The sequence below is a fragment of the Castanea sativa genome, chromosome 11, assembly GCF_040712315.1.
Source record: "Castanea sativa cultivar Marrone di Chiusa Pesio chromosome 11, ASM4071231v1".
NCBI lineage: Eukaryota > Viridiplantae > Streptophyta > Magnoliopsida > Fagales > Fagaceae > Castanea > Castanea sativa.
The window spans coordinates 66,514,089-66,537,119 of NC_134023.1; the positions used below are offsets into that span (position 1 = coordinate 66,514,089).

Here is a 23,031-nt window from a genome sequence, read left to right on the forward strand (position 1 = left end):
GTTATAGAAGCACTAAAAAATAATGAAATTTCAACTAGTCATGGCTTGAATAAAGAAATGAGTCTAAAAAGACCTGGAGATACACGTTGGAGTTCTCATTATGGTGCATTTGTTAATCTTATTCACATGATTTCTTTTGTAATTGATGTGATTGAAACTATTATAGAAAATGGTTTAGATTCTGATTAGAAAGCAAAAGCAAATATCTTAATTGGTTTACTCCAAACATTTAAATTCATGTTTGGTTTACATTTGATGAAAGGTGTGTTTGGCATAAGTAATGAGTTGTCATAGTGAAGATAATGTGAATGCTATGAAGTTGGTTGACATTTCAAAGCAACATTTATAGGTCATGAGACATGATGGGTGAAACTCTTTGCTAGAGGAAGTTTCTGCATTTTGTGCAAAAAATAATATTGATGTCCCTAATATGGATAATTTATATCAACCCCGACGACGACGACGACGAAAAACTCAAAACATGAAAAATTCACATCACTCAACAAGGAGAAATTATTTCGGCTTGCTCATTTTTATCCAGGTAATTTTTCAAGAGTTCAAGTTTCTTTTTTGAATAACCAACTAGAGACATACATCCATAACATGCGGTCCACTGAAGAGTTTTCAGCAGTTAAAGGAATTGGATAGCTTGCTGAAAATATGGTAGAAATGAAAAAGGATGTTTCATATCCATTGGTTTACTCATTAGTGACTTTGGCATTGATTTTACCAGTTGCAGCAGCTACAGTTGAAAGAGCTTTTTTAAAAATGAACATAATTAAAAATTAATTATGCAATCGAATAGGAAATCAGTGGATGAAAAATTGTTTAGTCACATATATTAAGAAAGATATATTCAAGACTATTAAGTATGAAGAAATCATGCAGCGGTTTCAAAATATGAAAAATCATCGAGAGTAATTGAGTAAAATAAGCTAGGTGTGAAAAAATAAGTTAAAGTTTACATTTTATGTTAGATTCTGTATAACAATTACATTATCACGTAGTTGTTTATTTATTTTGTTATTAATTTTGATTAATTTTTTTAGATTAATTTTTTACTTTCAATCTTGTCTTTTAATCTTACTTCCCTTAATCTAAATTCTTGCTTCCACCACTAAGAACACCAATACAACATAAATATGATACGAGTATAACGTCTCAAATAAAGTGTTTGTGCATCATAAATATGTATCGGGAACTATATGAATAGAAGAAGTGAGTTCCAAACTTCCAGAGTTTCAGTTCAATGGCAGAGGTACAAGAAAAAGACCCATCTAGAACTAAAATATTCCCATCTCCTTCTTATCTTCATCATCAACAAAAATTCAAACATAATATAGCTGTATCAGGATGTATCTGACACCACCACTGTGTAATAAGAAAATACCACCATTATGACATAAATAGGATACGAGTATAACGTCCCAAATAAAGTGTCCTAGCATCATAAATATGTACCGGGAACTATGAATAGAAGAAGTTAGATCCATACTTCCAGAGTTTCAGTTCCATGACAGAGACACAAGAAAAAGACCCATCTAGAACTAAAATATTCCCATCTCCTTCTTATCTTCATCATCAACAAAAATTCAAACATAATATAGCTGTATCTGTATGTACCTGACACACCACCACCGTGTAATAAAAAAAACACCATAATACGTACGTGCTCATTCCTCATCCATTGCATGGCTTACGTGTGGTGCATCATGCATGATCATTATCGTCATCTTTAAACCCCCATACCCATATATCTTCCACGTGTCATCATCATACATTGACACCTACTATAGATTATGGACATGTGGCATGATAGACACACTGTATTGTTGACTACATGACTGTTTATTTAGTTGATTTTACTGATAGACACACTGTTTGGTTGCCGAGAAAACCGAGGAAAATAGTGGACTGTACTAGGTTTGTTGAGTAAAAACACTTTTTTCCTGAGGTCACAGTCTTGTGAAGGCTCAAAGATGGTAAAAAAAATTTCCCACATTTTTCTTAGCAACCAAACTGAGAATAAAGATTTGGAATTTTTGTAATTACATAAGCAATTGATGACTGTAGAGAATGCTTGTTGAATAGGGTAATCTGATTCACAGTTGTGCAGATCTGGGCATTGATTTGAGAAAGAGACGTGTTTTTGAAGCATTGAGCTCTGAGGTATGCATTAGATCTTGTTGAGACTGAGGAACCTGCTTGATCCATTGTTCACATCTGAGCAAAGAGAAGCTGGTGCCAATGGAATCAGATGGAGAAACTGTGGTGAGTGTCAGAGAACTTTAGCTCTGATTTGCAATCTGTGCTCTGTTTTGTTGATGAGATAACTGAGGAAATGAGATGGTCACATGTTGAAAATTAAATTCTGATGTTGTTTTGGTTTTCAAACTATGAAAGCTCTTGCCCACCAACTTAGTAACATAGTTGCACTAGTCTCAGTTGAGTGGAATTGTAATGATCCATTTAATGAAGAATGTAAAAATTTCTTTAGTTTCTTCATTTCTCTATTCTACATTTTTTCACCAACCAGATGGGGCATAAGATTCGTTTAGAGACTGATATTTGACCTCTGCCTGTGTCTTTTTAGTGTCCTTCTGATTTTTGTTAGCTATAGACGTTGGGTACATTAGTTTGGCTTAGATTATTCTGTTGATTGATTCAAATTGATGTGATCAGTATTTAATTTTTGATTGGAATGTCTCTTAATGTGATAATTCAGGCAAAGCCCACAAAGACCCTGGGTGGACAAGTCTGCCAGATCTGTGGCGATAATGTTGGGAAGACTGTAGATGGTGAGCCATTCATTGCCTGCGATGTTTGCGCATTTCCTGTTTGCAGACCATGCTATGAGTACGAGAGGAAGGATGGGAATCAGTCTTGCCCTCAGTGCAAAACCCGATACAAAAGACACAAAGGTAAGTTAGATATTAAATAACTGAAAAAATTTCCACACACTAGGAAACATGGGAAAGAACATGAGTTTGAAAAAGTTGTGTTATTGTAAAAGATTATGATCCCATCACCCCCACCCCTGCAAAGTTAACAGCACCCAACTAGTTTAGGTGTGTCAACTGCTAATCTTTGGAATTTTCTGTGAACTTAGTGAAACTTCAAACGCAAATGCATTTGCAAAAAGATTAACTTAATTAGTATTGCTGGTGACACTATCAATATTTGAAAATCAGTGGATATCTTCTGATCACTAAATTCTGTCTGTTTAATTGTTGCTGTTTATGTTGTTGATTTTAGGAAGTCCTGCAATTCTCGGTGATAGAGAAGAGGATGCTGATGCTGATGATGTTGGCAGTGACTTCAATTACAATTCGGAAGATCAAAACCAAAAGCAAAAGATTGCAGAGCGCATGTTGAGCTGGCATATGACATATGGACCGGGGGAGGATGTAGGAGCTCCCAGTTATGATAAAGAGGTTTCTCACAACCACATTCCTTTGCTCACCAATGGAACAGAGGTAATTCAAATTCAATAACCTTAATGATATGCTGTTCTCTTCTCTCACTCTCTCTCCCTCATTTATTTGTGGGGGGGGGGGGGGGGGGGATGCATTTGAAGTGTAATTAATCTTCCAGCCATTGGTAGGTTTCTGGAGAATTGTCTGCTGCATCACCTGAGCGTCTTTCTCTGGCATCTCCTGGAGTTGGTGGTGGCGGGAAGCGTATCCATCCTCTCCCTTATTCATCTGATGTTAATCAATCGCGTATGTCTCTATCCTTTGCATGTACTATGTACCCTGTGTTTAGTTGTTGCTATCAGATATTGATTTGAGGTTCTTGATTACACTTTTTATGCAGCTAATATTAGGGTTGTGGATCCGGTAAGGGAATTTGGTTCACCAGGATTAGGAAATGTAGCCTGGAAAGAAAGAGTTGATGGCTGGAAGATGAAGCAGGAAAAGAATGTTGTTCCAATGAGCACCGGCCAAGCCAATTCTGAAAGGGGTGCTGGTGATAACCGTGATATTGATGCCAGCACTGATGTGCTTGTGGATGACTCTTTACTGTAGGTTCTCTCATGATTGAAATACAGACTGTTGGGTGCTCTTTCAAATTTTATTGAGGCTTTATTCTTTGTAATTGTTGGTACTTTGTAGCTAGTTCAAAACTTTGTGGTTTGGTTTGTTGATTGCATCAGCTTTATTGCTATTGAACAACTTCTAAAATCTCAAAAGATGATAATTCCATTTTAGGGGACAACCTTGGGTATTAGCAATAATTGCAAATAGAGTTCTAAATGTAAACTAATTATAGCTATGGAGTCGGTTTTCCCAAGTCTAATTTCTGTTATTATCACTTGTTTCTTAAGTCCAATATAGAAAAGGGCTGCGGTTAATGCTATGTCTGGTTTTGTTTTGCAGGAATGATGAAGCTCGGCAGCCTCTTTCAAGAAAGGTTTCTATTCCATCTTCTAGGATAAACCCTTATAGGATGGTCATTGTTCTGCGGCTCATTATTCTCTCCATTTTTTTGCACTATCGAATAACAAATCCTGTGCCCAATGCCTTTGCTCTGTGGTTAATATCTGTGATTTGTGAGATTTGGTTTGCAATATCCTGGATATTGGATCAGTTCCCCAAGTGGCTGCCTGTAAACCGTGAAACATATCTTGACAGGCTTGCTCTGAGGTGAGAATATCTTTTGCTGTATACATTCATTTATTGTACTTAGTGATTAAGCCTGCATTAATGTGTCTCAAGTAACTGTGTCATTTCAATTTGATGTTTTCATATTATATATAAAGTTTTCATTCCAATGGAATATGCATTACAGATATGACCGTGAGGGAGAACCATCGCAATTAGCTGCAGTTGACATATTTGTCAGTACTGTCGATCCATTAAAGGAGCCTCCTCTTGTGACAGCTAATACTGTGCTATCTATTCTCTCGGTCGACTACCCAGTTGACAAGGTCTCTTGCTATGTATCTGATGATGGTGCTGCTATGTTGACATTTGAAGCTTTGGCTGAAACATCTGAATTTGCACGGAAATGGGTTCCTTTCTCCAAGAAATATAGCATTGAGCCTCGGGCTCCAGAATGGTACTTTGCACAGAAGATTGACTACTTGAAAGATAAGGTTCAACCATCATTTGTCAAAGATCGTAGAGCTATGAAGGTAAGGGTTTGCTATCCTGAATTTCTGATGAATCTTGCCAATCCATTTTCCACACATAGATTAATCCTTCTAATGCTACTTTGTCTCATTATGCAGAGAGAATATGAAGAATTTAAGGTCCGTATTAACGGGCTTGTTGCAAAGGCACAGAAGATTCCTGAAGAAGGATGGATTATGCAAGATGGTACACCATGGCCTGGAAACAACACCAGAGACCATCCAGGAATGATCCAGGTAGCTTCTCCTTCATGTTGCTTTAAAGCTGAACATTGCAAGTTACTTGTTTTTAATATGTAAATTTTGGCCCCAAGGGGAGTGGGGAGGGGAGGTTCAAACGAGTGACCTTTGCTTCATGAGGCGTGGTTCCTAGCTGATTGTACTACCCCTTGTGGTTAAAACTGTCAACCTACTGCTTGTTGGAATTCAGTTATGGTTTGAATGTGTTTCTTATTTGATACAACTTTTCCTTGAAGTTCATAGAACAAACTGCTTAGATTTTTTCCTTGAAGTACCGTTCTCTTCCCCCCATGCATCTTTTTTCCAATTAGGGTGTAAAGTGGAGTCAAGTGTATCTTCTCTCTTGCAAGAGTATCATTTACTTAGTAAGATTTTGTCTATTTCATTATGTGCAGGTTTTCTTGGGCCAAAGTGGAGGGCTTGATGCCGAGGGTAACGAGCTTCCACGTTTAGTTTATGTTTCTCGTGAAAAGCGTCCAGGTTTTCAACATCACAAGAAGGCTGGTGCTATGAATGCACTTGTGAGTAGTTAAAAATATGAATTCCGGAGTTTTTGCATTCTCTTTATGTCTACATTATTTTACCTCTAGTGTTCAATACTCTCTTTCAGGTTCGAGTATCAGCAGTGCTTACCAATGGACCTTTCTTGTTGAATCTTGATTGTGATCACTACATAAACAACAGCAAGGCCTTGAGAGAAGCTATGTGTTTCCTAATGGATCCGAACCTTGGAAAACATGTTTGTTACGTTCAGTTTCCACAGAGGTTTGATGGTATTGATAGGAATGATCGATATGCCAACAGAAATACTGTCTTCTTTGATGTAAGTCTTACATCCTCCAATTTAAGCGATGGATTCTTTGTCCATCTGATGTTATTGAATGGTTTTAATTGAGTGTTCACTTGTGTGATGTGTTTATTGTCCTTGTGATTGGAAAAAACATTTGACATGTGTTTAAAATTATTTGTTATCTTTTTGCTAAACATCTTTTTGATAATATATTTTTCATCTTAATTTTCAGATCAACTTGAGAGGTCTGGATGGCATTCAAGGCCCTGTTTATGTGGGTACAGGATGCGTCTTCAATAGAACAGCTTTATATGGTTATGAGCCACCTCTCAAACCTAAGCATAATAAAGCTGGATTTTTATCTTCGCTCTGTGGTGGGTCAAGAAAGAAGGGTTCAAAGTCTAGTAAAAAGGGTTCAGACAAGAAGAAATCTAGTAAGAATGTAGACCCCACTGTGCCTATTTTCAGTCTAGAGGATATAGAAGAGGGTGTGGAAGGTACATTGTTTGAATATTATTTCTTTATTTTTTTGGGTATTTTTTTTTAAATAAATTATAAACCAGTCAAAATCCTTCCATGTCATCTTGAATTTATTGACTATGTAATAAATTCCTCATTCACTTGTTTAAAGGGACAGAATGATTGCTTCTGATTGAGTGATAAACCTTAATTCATAAACAAGATCTAAAATCAACTTTGTCATTCATGAAACTATATTTGTAGAATATCCACGGCATCTTGTAACCCATTTAATTTTTTTAGATTTGATTTTAACCTTTCTAACTCTTTTTAAATTCAGGTGCTGGATTTGACGATGAAAAGTCGCTACTCATGTCCCAAATGAGCCTGGAGAAAAGGTTTGGTCAGTCTGCTGTTTTTGTTGCGTCTACACTTATGGAGAATGGTGGTGTTCCACAATCTCCAACACCAGAAACTCTTCTTAAAGAGGCTATTCATGTCATTAGCTGTGGTTATGAGGACAAATCAGAATGGGGAACTGAGGTATGATTTCTTGTTATTTGTTTCTGTAACTTTGTTATTGGTTTTTTGATTTACCAAGATGTCCTTTAAGCAGAATATGCCTCTGGCTTTAGAGATTTGCAACATTTAAAAGGAGAAAAATAGACAAGACCCTTAGTTTTTATAGTATAGGCAACTACAAGTTATTGGCAATTAAAATTTGGTATGCATTTTCTTCCCTAAACTTTGAGTAAGGTACAAGTTTACTTGTTTAAAGATAGGTGCACACCACACACAATGAATTTGTCCGCATCTATAAGGACTCCTTGTTGCTTGCCACATCATATCAGCTAATAAGAAACATCCACCACTAAGGCAGTCCCAACCAGGACCAGGTTTTTCTTTTTAAATGAAATTTGAAAGCTGATAAAAGTTTGTTACACTAAACCTTTTTCTTCCATCCTTCAATCCTCCCTCTTACCTACCTTAAAATTTCTCAGCATTTCTGCACTGGTATTGGTATCCTCTAGTAACCATCTATTAATTGACAAACAAGACATCGTGGCTGATAGATTGCATTTATGTGTGTGCAGTCTTCCCATTTCTGCACATGGTGGATTGGGTTTTTGATAATTTTTGTAAACTGCCGTTTTATTTCATTTTCTCTAATCATTATTTGTGTCTTGAACTGCAGATTGGATGGATTTATGGCTCTGTTACGGAAGATATTCTGACAGGATTTAAGATGCATGCTCGTGGTTGGCGGTCAATATACTGCATGCCCAAGCGCCCAGCCTTTAAAGGGTCTGCTCCTATTAATCTGTCAGATCGTTTGAACCAAGTGCTTCGATGGGCTTTAGGTTCTGTGGAAATTCTTCTCAGTAGACATTGCCCTATCTGGTACGGTTATAATGGCAGGCTTAAGTGGCTTGAGAGGTTTGCATATATCAACACCACCATCTATCCAATCACTGCCCTTCCTCTTCTTATGTATTGTACTTTGCCGGCTGTCTGTCTACTTACAAACAAGTTCATTATTCCACAGGTTTGTTATATAACCAAACTCATTTTCTGTACAATAATGGTGTCCTTGTCATTATTATCTCAACAGGGCTCTTTTTTATTATTTATTTTTTATAATTATCTTTTCCCTAGCATCACCCTATGCAATCCCTGCGTCTTAGAAGAGCTTACAGTGTTTTGTTATTTGGGGAGTTGTTTGTGATTTTGCTTCGAAATATGAAATGGTGAACAGATAAAAATTCACCATAATGCACTAACATTTCATAAATACCCTGGCATTGCATCCATTAATTATGAATAGTAGGATTTACAGGAACCACGGTATATAATGGAAAGGAATGCATGCTTCTTGCTAGTTTTTGTTTTCATGAGCTAGGCAAAGTCGGTAGAAACACCATTCACACCTCTCTTGTTGTGTAAAGAGATAAAAGATGGAAGTATAAAAGCTGTTCTGTAGTTTCTTGTGCGTGGGGGAAACTTTCTCCATGAGAGAAGAAAAAAAAAAAACTTTTAGTGTGTTCCTGTTTGTATATATTATGAATATTGTCTCAAAATGCCGGTCTTTAGTATCTGCTAAATTTTTTTGCTTTGCCTTATTCCACTTGCAGATCAGTAACATTGCAAGTATATGGTTTATATCTCTCTTTCTTTCCATCTTTGCTACTGGTATCCTAGAGATGAGGTGGAGTGGTGTTGGAATTGACGAGTGGTGGAGAAATGAGCAGTTTTGGGTTATTGGTGGTGTTTCAGCCCATCTCTTTGCCGTTTTCCAAGGTTTGCTTAAAGTACTTGCTGGTATTGACACCAACTTCACGGTTACATCCAAGGCATCAGATGAAGATGGAGACTTCGCTGAATTGTACTTGTTCAAGTGGACAACCCTTCTCATTCCACCAACAACTCTCCTTATCATAAACTTGGTTGGAGTTGTTGCGGGGATTTCCTATGCCATCAACAGCGGTTACCAATCATGGGGTCCTCTCTTTGGGAAGCTCTTCTTTGCCTTTTGGGTGATTGTCCATCTGTATCCCTTCCTTAAAGGTTTGATGGGTCGCCAGAACCGGACACCCACCATTGTTGTCGTCTGGTCAATTCTCCTCGCTTCAATTTTCTCATTGCTATGGGTGCGAGTAGATCCATTTACCACTAGAGTTACCGGTCCAGATGTTACGCAGTGTGGAATCAACTGCTAGAGGGAAAATGACACAACTTGAAGACTCAAAATTCTTTTTTTAAGTTATTGTCCTTGCCCAGTTTCAGAGGTAAGGAGATATGAAAGTGTCTCATATTTTGGCTTTGACTTTATGTCTTTGAGCTTGTTTGTCTATGTGAAGTTTACATTGTGTAGATGATAGGTGGCAAAGAAAATTATTTTGTTGTTACAGCAGTGATTTTTATGTATTATTTTGGTATATTCTAAAAAAATTGGACACTGCTTCTGGAACCAATTAATTATTCATTATATATTCCACAAGTTTATATGCAACCCATTCCCCACTGTATCTTTTTGTTTGATACTTGGGAGTATTTTCATAGCCTTGATATGTGCAGTGTTATTTATAGGCCAAAACAAAGGGGTTCCCAGCTCCTTTTTTATTATGCACAATCTTCCAACACCAAGTAAAAGGTGAATTGACAAACTCTAATGAGAATGCTTTTGTGGAAAGGTTATTACTCATTGGCAAGTTCCAAGTTCCAACTTGCCTCTGTAAAACATAATATTATTACATGGTTAAAATAAGTGAGTTAACAATGGACAAGAAGTTTGAATAAAATCTATACCCAGATTGCTTGCTTGAAGGCACATACATGTTTGAGCCAATATGTAGCATGCTACATTTACCTTTGGGTCATTCGACGCAATTTAGGATTGGGTGAGTTACAATTAGGACTCTTTATAATTGTTAATATAATTAATATTTACCGAATGAACACTCGATGTGGAATTCAGTACATGTTTGTGCATGACTTTCCTCATTCAAGGTCCAATTATTGTTTATTAGTTCCATTTCATGAGTCCAGGTGTTCACAGTACTCAAACCATATGGCCTTCAAATCCAGGGACTATTATTTTAAAAAATTAAAATTTATTGGAGGAGTCAGTTAGGTCTGCCTGCAACGTAAAAGCAAATCACATATTCTTATTCTCCAAAAAGCAAAAAGAAGTACATATAATATATTCTTATTCATTCCCAGTAAAACCTATTGATATCACACCACATAGAATTTGTCATGTATAGATTCTATTTTTGTCTTTTTATTTCTCCTCATCGTTATAAAAGTCAGCATTAGTTTTTGCATCTCCTCACATAAAGTGTTAACATTTCTGATATTGTTTCACTTACTTTTTTTTTTTTTTTTGAGGTTTGTTTCACTTACTTCTGATTGTTCATTGCTTTATACTTTTTTGCTTTGCTCTAGTGTGCACAGCTTAAGATTGTAAGTTTTGGGTTAATGTGAGTTTTTTTCTTTGCTTTATTAACTTACAGCTCTAGAAATTAACAGATTCATTATTATTGTATAACTATATGCTTTGTAAATATTAGAAGCTAATACATTGTAGAATATTATGTATTATTGTATTAGAGTAAATTGTTTGTATGAGTATGATTATGATTATGATTATTGTTATTGTTGTTTTTGTTATTCAAACTTTAGATTAATGAATTCTTTATGGTTAGGACTACAAGCATTTTAAGTTATATTTGAAATTTACCATAATAAATTGTAATAGTCACCATATATGAATTTGATTATTTTGTAGTTGATAACCTATAATCAGCCTATGACTTAGGTGCTTATCAAAAAAAGAAAAAAAAAAAAAACTATGACTTAGGCTAGAAATACTTTATTTTCAAATATCTTTTAATTGATGTCCATAACTTCAGCATAGATTGTTGCCTTTAACTTAGGATACAAATGGTCTTTTTTGAAATTCAAATATTTATCACTCATTGCAAAATATTGCCTTGTATAGCAAATCTCAAGTATCTTGTTGATATCATTATAAATACAATATCTTGAACTCTTTTTAAGGGTCAAACTGATTCATATAAACTTTTCAGTGTTGTTGTTATTTTGTGTTAATTTATTATTATTTGATTGTGTGTGTGTGTGTGTGTGTTTTGATGCAAGTATCACTCTATAATTCTCACTCTTTTAGTTGGTATCACAATTGTGGTTAGTATCTCAACTCTCTAATTAAATTTATATATATATATATGTGTGTGTGTGTGTGTGTTTTGTTAATTTTGAAATTATTTAAAATTATTTATTGTTAATTATTATTATATGACCACAAAATTGTAATAAATAGGCCTGCTCAGGATTTGACGGCATCGATGAAACCGGCTAGTGCCGAACCAATCCGATTGATTCAAAGCTCCACCGTAGATGCTCGGAAAGGTGGTCGGCAAAGATCTGAGTATACCGAAGGCGGCCAGTGCAGTGATTGACGACCATTTTTCACTCCGATGAGAAACTGCATTGCATCGGTGTGTGTGTGTGTGTGTGTGTGCTGTATAATTTATATATGTAGTTACTATAGGTTTCACACTTTTAGTAGAGAGAAGGTGAGAGTTTGAGAGAGGTAAGGAAGGAAAGATGAGGAAGAAGGAGAAATGGCACAAGAGAGACTGAGATAAGATGTAGGGTTTTTAAATTTTAACTCTACAATACCAAAACGATGCTGTTTGAGCCTGATATTAATTTTAATATTAGTTCCAAAACAATGTCATTTTGGTATTAGATTAAAAAAAAAAAAAAAACTTGTAATGTTGTCGTTTTATAAACCCTAAATATTTTATAGCCCCACCCCCAATTAGTTTCCTACCTCTCTTTCTCGTTAGTCTTTCTTACTCAAGCATCTTCGCCTCTCCTCTATCTCCCCTCCCTCTTTAGCCTCTGCCACTTGCTGTCAGTCTATTACCATACTCTACTACTTGATGCTTTGTTCTTGGAGTATCACCCATGCCATTGTTCTTGGAGTTTCACCCTCTCCCCTCCCCCTTGTCCTATCAGGTTTGTTCATCTATTTTCCTTTGATAGTTTTGTTTCATCTTTTATGACTTAGGTTTAGTTTAGTTTAGGTGGTTTTTTTTTTTTTTTTTTTTTTTTTGTGATTTGAAATGGTATATTTTTTTTAGAGAGATTGTGAATTTGTGTGTATTTTGTTTGTGTTCTTTCATGTATGTTTTTTTTTTTGGTGCAAAATATTTGGGTTATCTAATGATTATGTTGTGGTTTGGAAGTGTTAAATACTGTGTTTGGATTCTGAGAAAATTGAGAAATTCACCGAACTAACTGCACCAAAACAGTATCTTGAACCGCACCTTGTGTAGACCAGATTTACTACTCCACTGGTGAGGTGCGGTCAAGCACTAAAAACACTTTCATAACGGGCTGCATTGCATCGTGTACAGGCCTAGTAATAAATTGTATTATTGTGATCTTTTTATAATCATTTTTACTTTGTTATTATCAATTATTACATCTATTACTTGGACAAAATATATTGCATGATATGTTTGTTGGTTTATAATAAAGATATGTATGTATATTATTATTATTTTTATTTAGTACAATAAATCATACATTTGTGTTTCTTTTGATTTTATTAAAGTTTAGTTGGTATAAAAATGTATTTTAAGTTTCTTGAATCTAATCATACATTTGTGTTTCTTTTGATTTTATTAAAGTTTAGTTGGTATAAAAATGTATTTTAAATTTCTTGAATCTTTACTTTTTAGGGTGGTTATAGGTTGGAAAATAAAAATTAATTATATGCTTTTTAAATATTATACTCTAATATATTGTAAATATATGGTTATATTATAGTTAATACTAATTATTTTGTGTATGATTATTTTTGCTAAAACTATTATTATTATTACTAAAAATTTTGCTTCATAAATCCTTTATTTGAGTTTCTTTCAATTTTATTATGAACAACAAGCATTGTAAGTTATATTTAATATTTAGCATAAAAAACTGTAGTAGTCACTATATATTAATTTTTATTATTGTTATTTTGTTTTTATTTAAGATTATATTTTTTTTAGAAGATATTTATGATTATCTTATTGTGTTTTTTTTTCTTCCTTTCTTTTTGCAAGTATCACTCTTTAATTTCTAAATTCCTTCCCTTTGTATCGCGATTTTGGTAAGCTTCTCGGCTCCCTAATTTAATTGGAAATTATTTTCTTAGTTTGTAATTTTTTTTATATAGATGGTTTGTAAAAAATATAGCGTTAGATATTTTAATTTTTTAATTTTTTAATCTCAGTATTTATATATTAAAGATATTGTGAAAATGCATCTTCACTTACACTATACTTTATATATTGTGTGTATGAATTTAAGAAAATGATAATTAGGGTTGATTCCATTCTAATTATGAGTATGAGTATGATTATGATTAATTTCTTATATTCTATTTAATTTAGGGTTGACCAAGATCTTAATAGTACTTTATTGTCAATTCATTAATATCATAGAGGCTATCTCAGTAAAAAAAAAAAAAATGGTAAATTTAGTTTGATTTATAGACAATTTCCTACTAATATAAGTAATGGATGTTGCATGATTTAACTCATTGTAGCATTTAATGTAGGATATATTCGAAATGGAGCCTAGGCCATTAAATATTCAATATTTAAATAGCTAGAGCTGAGTGAATTCTATTAAAGAGGATTGGTTCACTGATAATTTATGATTGTCCATCATAGTAGTTAAAATTATTTTTTGTTTTTTTTTTTAAGTAACTTACATAGCATTAACATTTAGAAGGATCTGTTATGGGTTTAGTTAATTATTTTATGTAGCTCTTCATTTTGCTTCTTCTAAAACAAGACAGATTATAGTATTCTCATGCATTCATACGATGATAGATAAATATTTCTAGTATCATACAATTTTTGTTATTATTATTATACCTAAAACTTAGATATTTGATTTATGGGCATATACTAGCCTTTTTTTTTGGGTTTTCTTATAGCATACATGTTTATTATAGCCTAACAAAGTAAGTATTTCTTTAAGGAAAATTTATTTCAATTTTGAAATATAATTTTGCTATATGAAATTTTAGGCAAGAATTCATGGACAAATAATTTAAAACATACCATACAAATTAGTTCATGTTGCAAAACACATAATACAAAAACAAGATTTTCATGCTTAGCCATGCCCCTAAAACATATCAACATGAATATTAAAAAAAGAAAAGTAACTACTTAAGAGATGTAACTTACCTTGTAAGAGATAACAAATGGATAAATATTTGCAAGTGTTGTTCTTTATAGTTGTTTGTAGAATGTATGGCACACATGAATTGAAAATGGTTGATAGAATTATGAGGGGAGTAAGAGTGGAGAAGAAGGTTGATAGAATATTTAGGGGAAAAAGAGTGCAGAATAAGAACCGTGGAAACTTCAGTAGCATTAGTGTTGTTTAAATTGGATGCAAGTTCCATATAAGTTAAATTCATAGATTTTAAACTGTATAACTAGATACGCCAATTGACCAAATACAACACAACACAGACCAAGATGGGACACTCTAATACAAACATATTACTTAACTATAAACATATATTCACTTTTACTTTTGTTTTGTTAGTGTGTCAGCAAAGAATCTCTGCAAAGAATCAAACACAAGAATTTTGTTTCTTTGTTTCATAGGGCAAATCATGCAAAGAACCTCTGTTTTTTTTATTTTTTATTTTTAAATTTACAGTGTGCACATCAATCATCTTTTTCTTCCATAATTTTCTCTCTTTGAGGGGCATGTATGGATAGGTTTTGCAACATATTCACATGTTAGCACTAGGACAGAATAAGAATCTATGTATTTTTTTTTTTTTTTGTTGAGAATTGTTGAGGTACAAATTTTCAAGCCCCAATCTCATTAGCCCACTCACTAAAATACCCATACAAGCCCATAAACTACTTTGGGCCCCCACAAATATTTCCAACATACTACCCAAATACTTTCCACATATTACCCAAATATTTTCCCATGTTATTACTCAACTTGGGCCTTCAAAAATATTACCCAATATCTCCTACATATTATTACCCAACTTGGGCTCCCACAAATACTTCCCATACAAGTCCCATAAATTATTTTAGGCCCACACAAATACTTATCATACCATTACCAAAATTAGGCCACAAAATTATGTCATCTCTATAAAAGCCCAAACTCATTTACCTTGTGGGCAAAACCCAAAAAGCCCAACAAAAATCTCTTACAAAACCCGTTGCTACATGGCGCCTCTAAAGCACATTGTTACATGACACCCTAAAGTCTGTTGCTACACAGCAACTCTAAAGCCAGTTGCTACATGGCATCCCTAAAGTCCGTTGCTACATAGCAATATTTTTATAAAATCACAAACTATTTACAAAAGCCCAAATATTATTTTGGCAACTTTTTCCAAAAAACCCAATATTATTTTGGCAGCTTTTACAAAAAAGCCCAATATTATTTTGGCAACTTCTACAAAGAGCCCAATATTATTTGGCAACTATTTATAAAAAGCACAATATTATTTTGGCAACTATTTACAAAAGGCTTAATAGTACTTTGGCAGCATTTTATCGAAACCCCCAAAACTATTGGGCAAACAATTATTCTACCAAAGCCCAAATATTATTTGGTAAAAGAATTACATTATGCTCAAAGCCAAAAACTATCCTTTGGCAAAACATATTTTGATATACTAAATTCCCTAACTCATGGGAAACATAGAATTACCTATGACATATTACCCATATTTCAAAACAATTTCTTCTACAAAATTCATGGGAACTATGCTTATTTTTTCCATAAGAAACTCTAACTACAAAAGCCCATGTATGTTACCCATGGCAAAACTATTTATTTTGTAGGGATGAACAAGCCCAAAAAAGCTCAACCCAGGCCCAGCTGAGACAGCCCAGCTCATGTACAAATCTTAGCAACTAAAGTTCACTTGAATAACTAAAGTGGTTAGACTAGCCACTAGTCAAGTTTTAGCACAACTAAGATGACATCTAGGGTCCACTACCATCATTTTTAGCTTGTCAAATCAGATCAGAAAGGGACACATGTCTATCCTCATATGACCAAAACCCTTGCACTCATGGCATTGGATTAGGGGCTTCTCATTTTTACCCTTCCTAGAGGATTTAGATTTTCTAGGAGGTTTGCCCTTATCCTTTTTCCTAAACTAAAGAAGCTTGATAATCTCATCAATTATGAATGTTAGATCCTCCTCCTCACCCTCATCTTCATCTTCAAAGTCCTCAATATATTCCTCTATACCCTTAAGAGCCAAGTTTTTACTCTTTCCACCTTTTCCCATTGAGCTTAATCCCATCTCATAGGTTTGAAGGTTCCCTACAAGCTCAGTCAAAGGAATTTGATCAATGTCCTTTGCTTCTTCAATGGCAGTGATCTTGGCATGGAATCTTTCAGGTAAGGACCTAAGGATTTTCCTAACAATTTTGGATTCTGCTATAGACTCTCCAAGGTTGAAGGCAGAATTCACGATATTCTTGAGTTTAGCATAAAAATTATCAAAGGTCTCATCATATTCCATCCTTATTTCTTCAAAACTACTAGTAAGTCTTTGAAGCTTCACAGTCTTCACAGCCATGGTACCTTCATAGGTGGTCTCAAGAATGGTCCATGCTTCCTTGACAATTTCCGTGGATGATATTTTCTTGAATTCCTCATTGGTCACCCTACAAAATAAAGCATTCAAGGCCCTACTATTGAAATTTGCCGCTATGACTGTTGCATCATCCCAATCCACTGGCGATTCCTTTGGTTTAATCCAACCAACTTTAACAGCTTGCCATATCTGTTCACCTAGAGCCTGCAAAAAAACTTTCATACGAACTTTCCAGTACGCATAATTAGTTCCATCAAATAAAGGACGAATCAAAAGAGATTGTCCACGATCCATGACAACGGGGGTCAAGGATCACACTTAGGAAATTAATCCAATCAAAGTGTACCCGCTCTAATACCACTTGTTGAGAAATTTAGACTCCGGTTGATAGAATTAACAAGTTTTAAACTCAAGTTGTTAATTAGATTTATTATGCATAAAACTTGTTAAAACAAACAAACATCAATATCATGTCAAAACTAAGTGCAGTGGAAAAATAAATAAGACAAGATATGATGACTTAGGAAAACCAATGAAACCAACCAGTTTCACAGTAAAAAACTTGGGGGGAAACCTTCCCAAAAAGCAATCTACTATAGTAAAGAGAAGTTTCAGATTTAGTACAAAACCTTTGTCCTTAGACTCTACAATCTCTGTAGATGAACTCACAGCAAAAACCTTCTACTGCTTCAGAACCTCTAAACTTTTCAATATATGAACGCCACCTTTTGATGCACGGATCCCAGTACATGACTCACTCCTTTGCATGAATCCCAATACGTGACTCACACCAACTTGAGAAAGAAGAATGTTGGCTGCAAAGTTCTTCACTTCATCAACAATGAAGATCAAAAAGCACTTGGTTACAAAATCTTAAGGCACAAAGACACAGTAACTTCTTTTAGAGAGAATAAGGCTTCGGTCACCTTTTGCATATGTTCTCCTTGCATTCTCTTATGTGACGGCCTCTAAAATATGCCTTATATATGTCTAGGGTTGTGAGAAAAGAAACCCTACACAAATACAAAAGTCTGACCCAAAAATCAGATTTAAAAATTCTGATATTCGTAACCTCGATAGATAGCATTTGTCGAGCCTCATTAAATCTCGATAGATAGCTATCTGTCGAGAAGCTGTTGAGCAGGTGTCCAGCAGCTATCCACAGGTGTCCCGCTTTAGTAAACACCTTTTCTTCACTTGTTTCTTGGTCTAATCTTCATGGCTTTAATACTAAACTTGAACAACATGTTCTTTGAAGTAATAAACACATCCTAGATCAATTCAAATACAAGTAAAGTGCGTTTTGTCAAAGGATTAGCCAACTACATAAAATATGTCCTTAACACAACCAAACTCTCAAACTCAAGATAAATCTTAATTCCCATCACACAAAAGTTCCCCAAAGCACATGATACATTCATCAAACACATTATGTACCAAAACATAGAGAAACCAAGGCATAAAATTTATCTATGATCCAAACATAACAAAATATGATCATACTAATTTATAGCTCAAAACATTCACCCTAACTTTAGAATTAAATCCTCAAAGTTAGGTGTATCATATGCTGTTCACTGTTCATTTCAGCAGCATATTCCTTATTTGTAAAATACAAATGGGTTGTCCATACACATCCAAATGTCATAAAATTTTATAGAGCCACTCCCCTGGATGTCTAGTATATACCATATCAATTTCAAAGTCAAAGCATAAAACCATGATTTATTAAAAATCATACAAGACAACATACTCAAATTTGTCTTGACAGAATTTCATGCAACTTAGAAATTAAACAATTATTTTTATATTGATCTACATGCTGTGAGGCCACTTCCATTACATAAGAATTCATAAGAACTACTCCTAGCATCCTAATTCACAAAAATTGATTTAATCCAGATTTTTCTTGTTGTAAATACCAAATTTGTCACAGTGACAACTTTAACAGATTTTCTTACAAAATCATCAACTAATTGCAATTGGCCTTCATTTCATGTGGGTATTTTTATACCTATACTATACATGTTAGAATACATGAATAAACATCCAATTGACCATAATATTTTCAATATTTCAAATTGCTAACACAAAACCACAAATTCAGCTTCTAACAATCAAATTAGAGAACATAGAAGTGAAATTAAAGCAAACCATTACACCATTAAAATACTCATAACAGAAAATAAACATATATACTTACCCACAACTGAAGCTGAAACTTTAGTAAGAGTTTGATTTCTTCTTAGAAAGAGATAATGGTTTCGGTGAGAGAGGGAGGGCTGTTGGTGAGATGGTGCTACCGTGTAAGAACAAGGGAAGAAGAAAGAAATAAGAACAAAGAAAAAGGAATAGAGAATGAAGAATATGAGATGAACCTTCTGGTGCAGTCAAGAAAAGATAAGGGAGAAAGATTTGGGGGGGGGGGGGGGCACGTGTCTTAATAAGGAAAGAAAAGGTTATGACTCACTTTTTCAACTTTTAGCATTTATACTTTTCACCCTCCCATAGTTCTATATTTTAGAAAGGCCCAACTAATAAAACAACTATGCATATATATCCTTACCTTTATAAAACTTCTTTCTACAACATTAAAAGAGCATATATCTCACAATATCAAAGCTTTATGCACTTAAAGTAATTAAGATAATAACAAGCATATAAACCCATAAAATAATTATGCAATTAGGTTGGGATGTTATAGATTCGGCCATGGGTCCCTTTACAGACACTGTTGGGACCACCACCCGATGGACTACCTTTGATGAGAAAGAAATCACGTACTTTGTAGCCATCAACGCTAGGTGGTTGCCTTATTAGGCCGACGAGGGTATCTATTTCATTAACTATTCTACCAACAGAGTGAAGGGATAGTTTGGGTTGGATCGGGACATACTCGATGATTTTATTGCCATCCTAGAGTCTACTACTACTTCCGTCCGACCTTTTCTACGCCCCAGTGCTTTTGAGTTTTAGAGCAAGCTCTTTACAGCAGTCACCATTCCGAGTTCACAGAGATAGGGCCTTTGCACTACTGCGATGCATGGGTATTGGCAAACCGTGATGAATTCCTTTGGGCAAGAGTTGTTAGGTGGCCGTGGGTTTTCCCTTATTCCTCCTAAGGTCATGCCATTATTTTTGCCAACCCATGGTTGTTACTACCCACCAAATCTGTGGTGACATATGCTAGGAAATAGAGCAGGTCTGCCATATATGAGTAGCAAGAGAAGGAGAAGGGATGGTATCTATATGCTGGTAAGTATCCCACTGGTTAGGAGAAGAGGGTGAAGGTGGTGAACCTTCCTGTGCCCACGAAAAAGGGCTCGATGTCTTAGATTGCTAAACCAAAATCTGCCAAGAGATGGAATGATTCTTCTAAAACCTGTTCTGACATTATTCCCTATGGGGGTGGCCTTCTTCCCATTGGTAACACAGTCCTTGTGAGGTCTCCTCTTCCTCCTGCTCACACTCGTTCCAGGAGGCGTTCTACTACAAGTAAGCCTAAGCCTTCCGCTCCAAGCCAGTCGTGGATGCTCCTCCTTCTAGCAGGACACGTGACAATAAAAGGAAGACATATCCACCAGCTTCATCTGCCACTACCGAGAGGAGAGTATGTTATCTCTAAACTTCACTTTTTCTTTATCTCAACTATTTATGGGGCTTTCTTGCGGCTTACTCCACATGCATGCTTATTCATCATTTTTTTTTTCCTATTTCTTCCTTGTCAATCTAAGCATAAGAAAGACACTTCAACCACTCACCCCATATTGCGTGATGAGCCTGAGTTTGAGGTACATTCCTTTCCTTTGTATGCATCTTCATCGCCAGGTGTTGTCGTGTGCTTTCTCTTTCTTTTGCATGTTTATTTATTCCTTCTTCCTGCCTTAACACCCACCCTCTTTCTTCATCTTTTTTTTTTAGGTTGATCTTGAGCCCCTTTCTATTTATCACCCCACAAGTGGGGAAGTTCCTGCTACTATAGGTATGCCCATGGAGGATTTCTTCGATGAGGTATATATTGTGGCTAAGGCTATGGCCTCTGCTTCTACTACTGCACAGGGAGCTCCTGCTAAGGCTCCAATTTCTCCACCTAAGCTCGTTCCTACCGAGGAGAGTACTTAGGCCGAGAGGGTTGGTGAGTCTGTTCCTATTTCTGCTGAGATCCCTACCTCCCAAAAAGAATTCACTCCTACAGACGCATCTTAGATTGGGAGTGCTTCTCCTGTCATCTCCACCAGCGATCCCTTCATTGCCCTCTTCTGTGGGCCACCACTAACAGGAGTTTCTTCCTTATCTGCTGCATACTTTGGGTCATGTTGGCTTCCTTTCTCTTTCGTCTTATCCGCCTTCATTTAGCGAATCTCTTCCATTAGCTATTGCTGGGAATGTTGCATAGATTGCAGCACCTCAATAAAAAATTTGGTATTGTCAGCGGGGATTCTTCGTTGCTGCTATGGCCCAGCCCTTGCTTCATTAACACCTTCCGCTTGATTAGGCTGGTGGGGCGTGGCTGGCCTTAATTCTACCTGTGAGGGTATGATACTTATATTTCACGTTGTTTTTTTATTTTGGGGGCATAACTCGTGAGGACTTTATCTACTTTCCCTATCCTTTTCCCAACTCTCTAATGGAGTCGCCAATTTAAATGTGGTGGGCGTTTTTTGTGTTTTGGGCTAGATTGCTCCTACTGTACCACAACCCATGATTTTGGGGCAAGAGAGTCGAGACTGGCCTAACTGAAACACACCTTAGGCCAACTTGTGCGCAAGTTGGGCCTTTCCTGTGTGACACGTCCTGGCAGGAACCTTGAATGTATCACGTGCTCACAGCAGGAAAGACTATTGCAAATGTTATAGCTAGAAAAAAGATGCAGCAGGATAACTAAAACATTTTTAACTAAAACATTTTCTGCTAATAACAATAATACATGAATAACTCCATGAAGGAAGATATCACAGTATGATTACGACTGACAAGGTCACGGTGAAGAAACACTAACAGTAAAATAGCAAGTTAGTCATTGATCAACCAAAAAAAGAGAAAAGAAAATCCATTTGCTAAAGGAATGGGCTTAGTAGATACAAGTTCAAAAAGTGAACCAATCTCCAATGTGTGTAACCTCAGAGGTAGCTCTTGCCATAGAAATTACACACTTTGGAAAAAGGACTTAGATGGCTTAATCTTGAATTCCTAATTCGTTAGAGAGTAAGCTATTGAGAGGGAGAGAAGTGGGTAACCTATTGATGCATGCTTTTGCTTTTATCACTCATTTTTTTAAAATTCTTTTTTATATTTTGTAAACTTTCTTTCTTTCTCTCTTTGTTTCCTTTGTTTTCTATTCTTTCTATCTTTATGTTTTTTTGTTTGCCGTTCTCCCCTTTTTTACTATGCACATCTATGACCTTTTATACTGCCTACCGTGATAGAATTTGCCATTTTCACCCCTTAATCGCTTTTGGCCTATTGTGGGTATCCTTTCAGGACCGCCCACTAGTCTGTCGGCTGCCCAGCCACCACCACTACACTGTGTTGGTTATGCCACGCCTCATCTCCAAACAAAAGTGGTTTTGTTTTGTCTCTTACCTCCCTTGACACTTCCATCCGGATAAAGGTTAAGCCTCTCTCTTACCAACTTCTATAGAATGCATCTAGTGATTTCAGCTTATGTTTACCTCTTTTAGGTAAAATGTCATCTTAGCAGGACATTTCTCCCAAAAGAGCTTGCGCGGGAACCCTAAAATAGGCTCCCCCTTCTTCCCACTACTAGACTACACCCTTTCATACCTCTGGCCCGTGGCCCACCTCCCCTGTATTGGTTGGATACAGATAGGTGGTGCTTGAGCCTTGTGTGCATGCTCCACATCTATTTGAGCCCATTGCTTTTTTGGCTTTCACGCGTTTGCCATTACCTCCAAGTTTGTCTGATTCTGCTGCACGTTCTGGTATTCATTTAACTCTTGCGGCGTGAATAATACATGGGCCTTTGGGCTTTCGTTCTCTACATCCCATCTGTTCTTTGGATTAGGCGTTCTTGGGTATGGGCTTTCCCCATTGTACTTGGCCCATGTCTTTTTACCCTGCATTCGTGGGTTGGCTGGTGCTCCTGCCATCTCACTGCACTGCTCCTGCTATGATATCACTTATCCCTTTGCCTTGTTATTATTTTTGGGCTTACGAGTTGAAGCACCTGCCATGTCAATTTCTTATATTATTCCTTCTTTTGGT

The 23,031-nt window shown here is 35.7% G+C and overlaps 2 protein-coding genes across 2 annotated transcripts in view; both read left to right on the top strand.

The window, feature by feature from the left end:
- Positions 1–2,093: 2,093 nt before the first annotated feature.
- The window catches only part of LOC142615686 (cellulose synthase A catalytic subunit 3 [UDP-forming]-like), a 40,976-nt gene continuing 20,038 nt past the window's right edge, over positions 2,094–23,031 (top strand). Inside the window, exon 1 of the mRNA XM_075788447.1 lies at positions 2,094–2,271. Within this exon, the coding sequence (XP_075644562.1) occupies positions 2,248–2,271 (24 nt within the window). The 5' untranslated portion in view covers positions 2,094–2,247. The remainder of the gene's footprint in view (positions 2,272–23,031) is intronic.
- Positions 2,787–9,633, top strand: LOC142615687 (cellulose synthase A catalytic subunit 3 [UDP-forming]-like). Its single transcript, XM_075788448.1, has 13 exons — positions 2,787–2,921; positions 3,256–3,476; positions 3,605–3,722; positions 3,817–4,024; positions 4,380–4,646; positions 4,792–5,137; positions 5,234–5,371; positions 5,770–5,895; positions 5,985–6,197; positions 6,397–6,661; positions 6,964–7,166; positions 7,819–8,169; positions 8,756–9,633. Exons 2-13 carry the CDS (start codon positions 3,369–3,371, stop codon positions 9,338–9,340), a joined length of 2,928 nt encoding a protein of 975 aa, XP_075644563.1. The 5' UTR covers positions 2,787–2,921; positions 3,256–3,368; the 3' UTR covers positions 9,341–9,633.

Bases quoted from the DNA above. Each gene is read 5' to 3' on its own strand.
- LOC142615687 (XM_075788448.1), top strand. From the start codon at position 3,369: ATGTTGAGCTGGCATATGACATATGGACCGGGGGAGGATGTAGGAGCT. The intron at 5,138-5,233 runs GTAAGGGTTTGC...CTCATTATGCAG, and splicing joins AAGATCGTAGAGCTATGAAG to AGAGAATATGAAGAATTTAA. The intron at 5,896-5,984 runs GTGAGTAGTTAA...ACTCTCTTTCAG, and splicing joins CTGGTGCTATGAATGCACTT to GTTCGAGTATCAGCAGTGCT.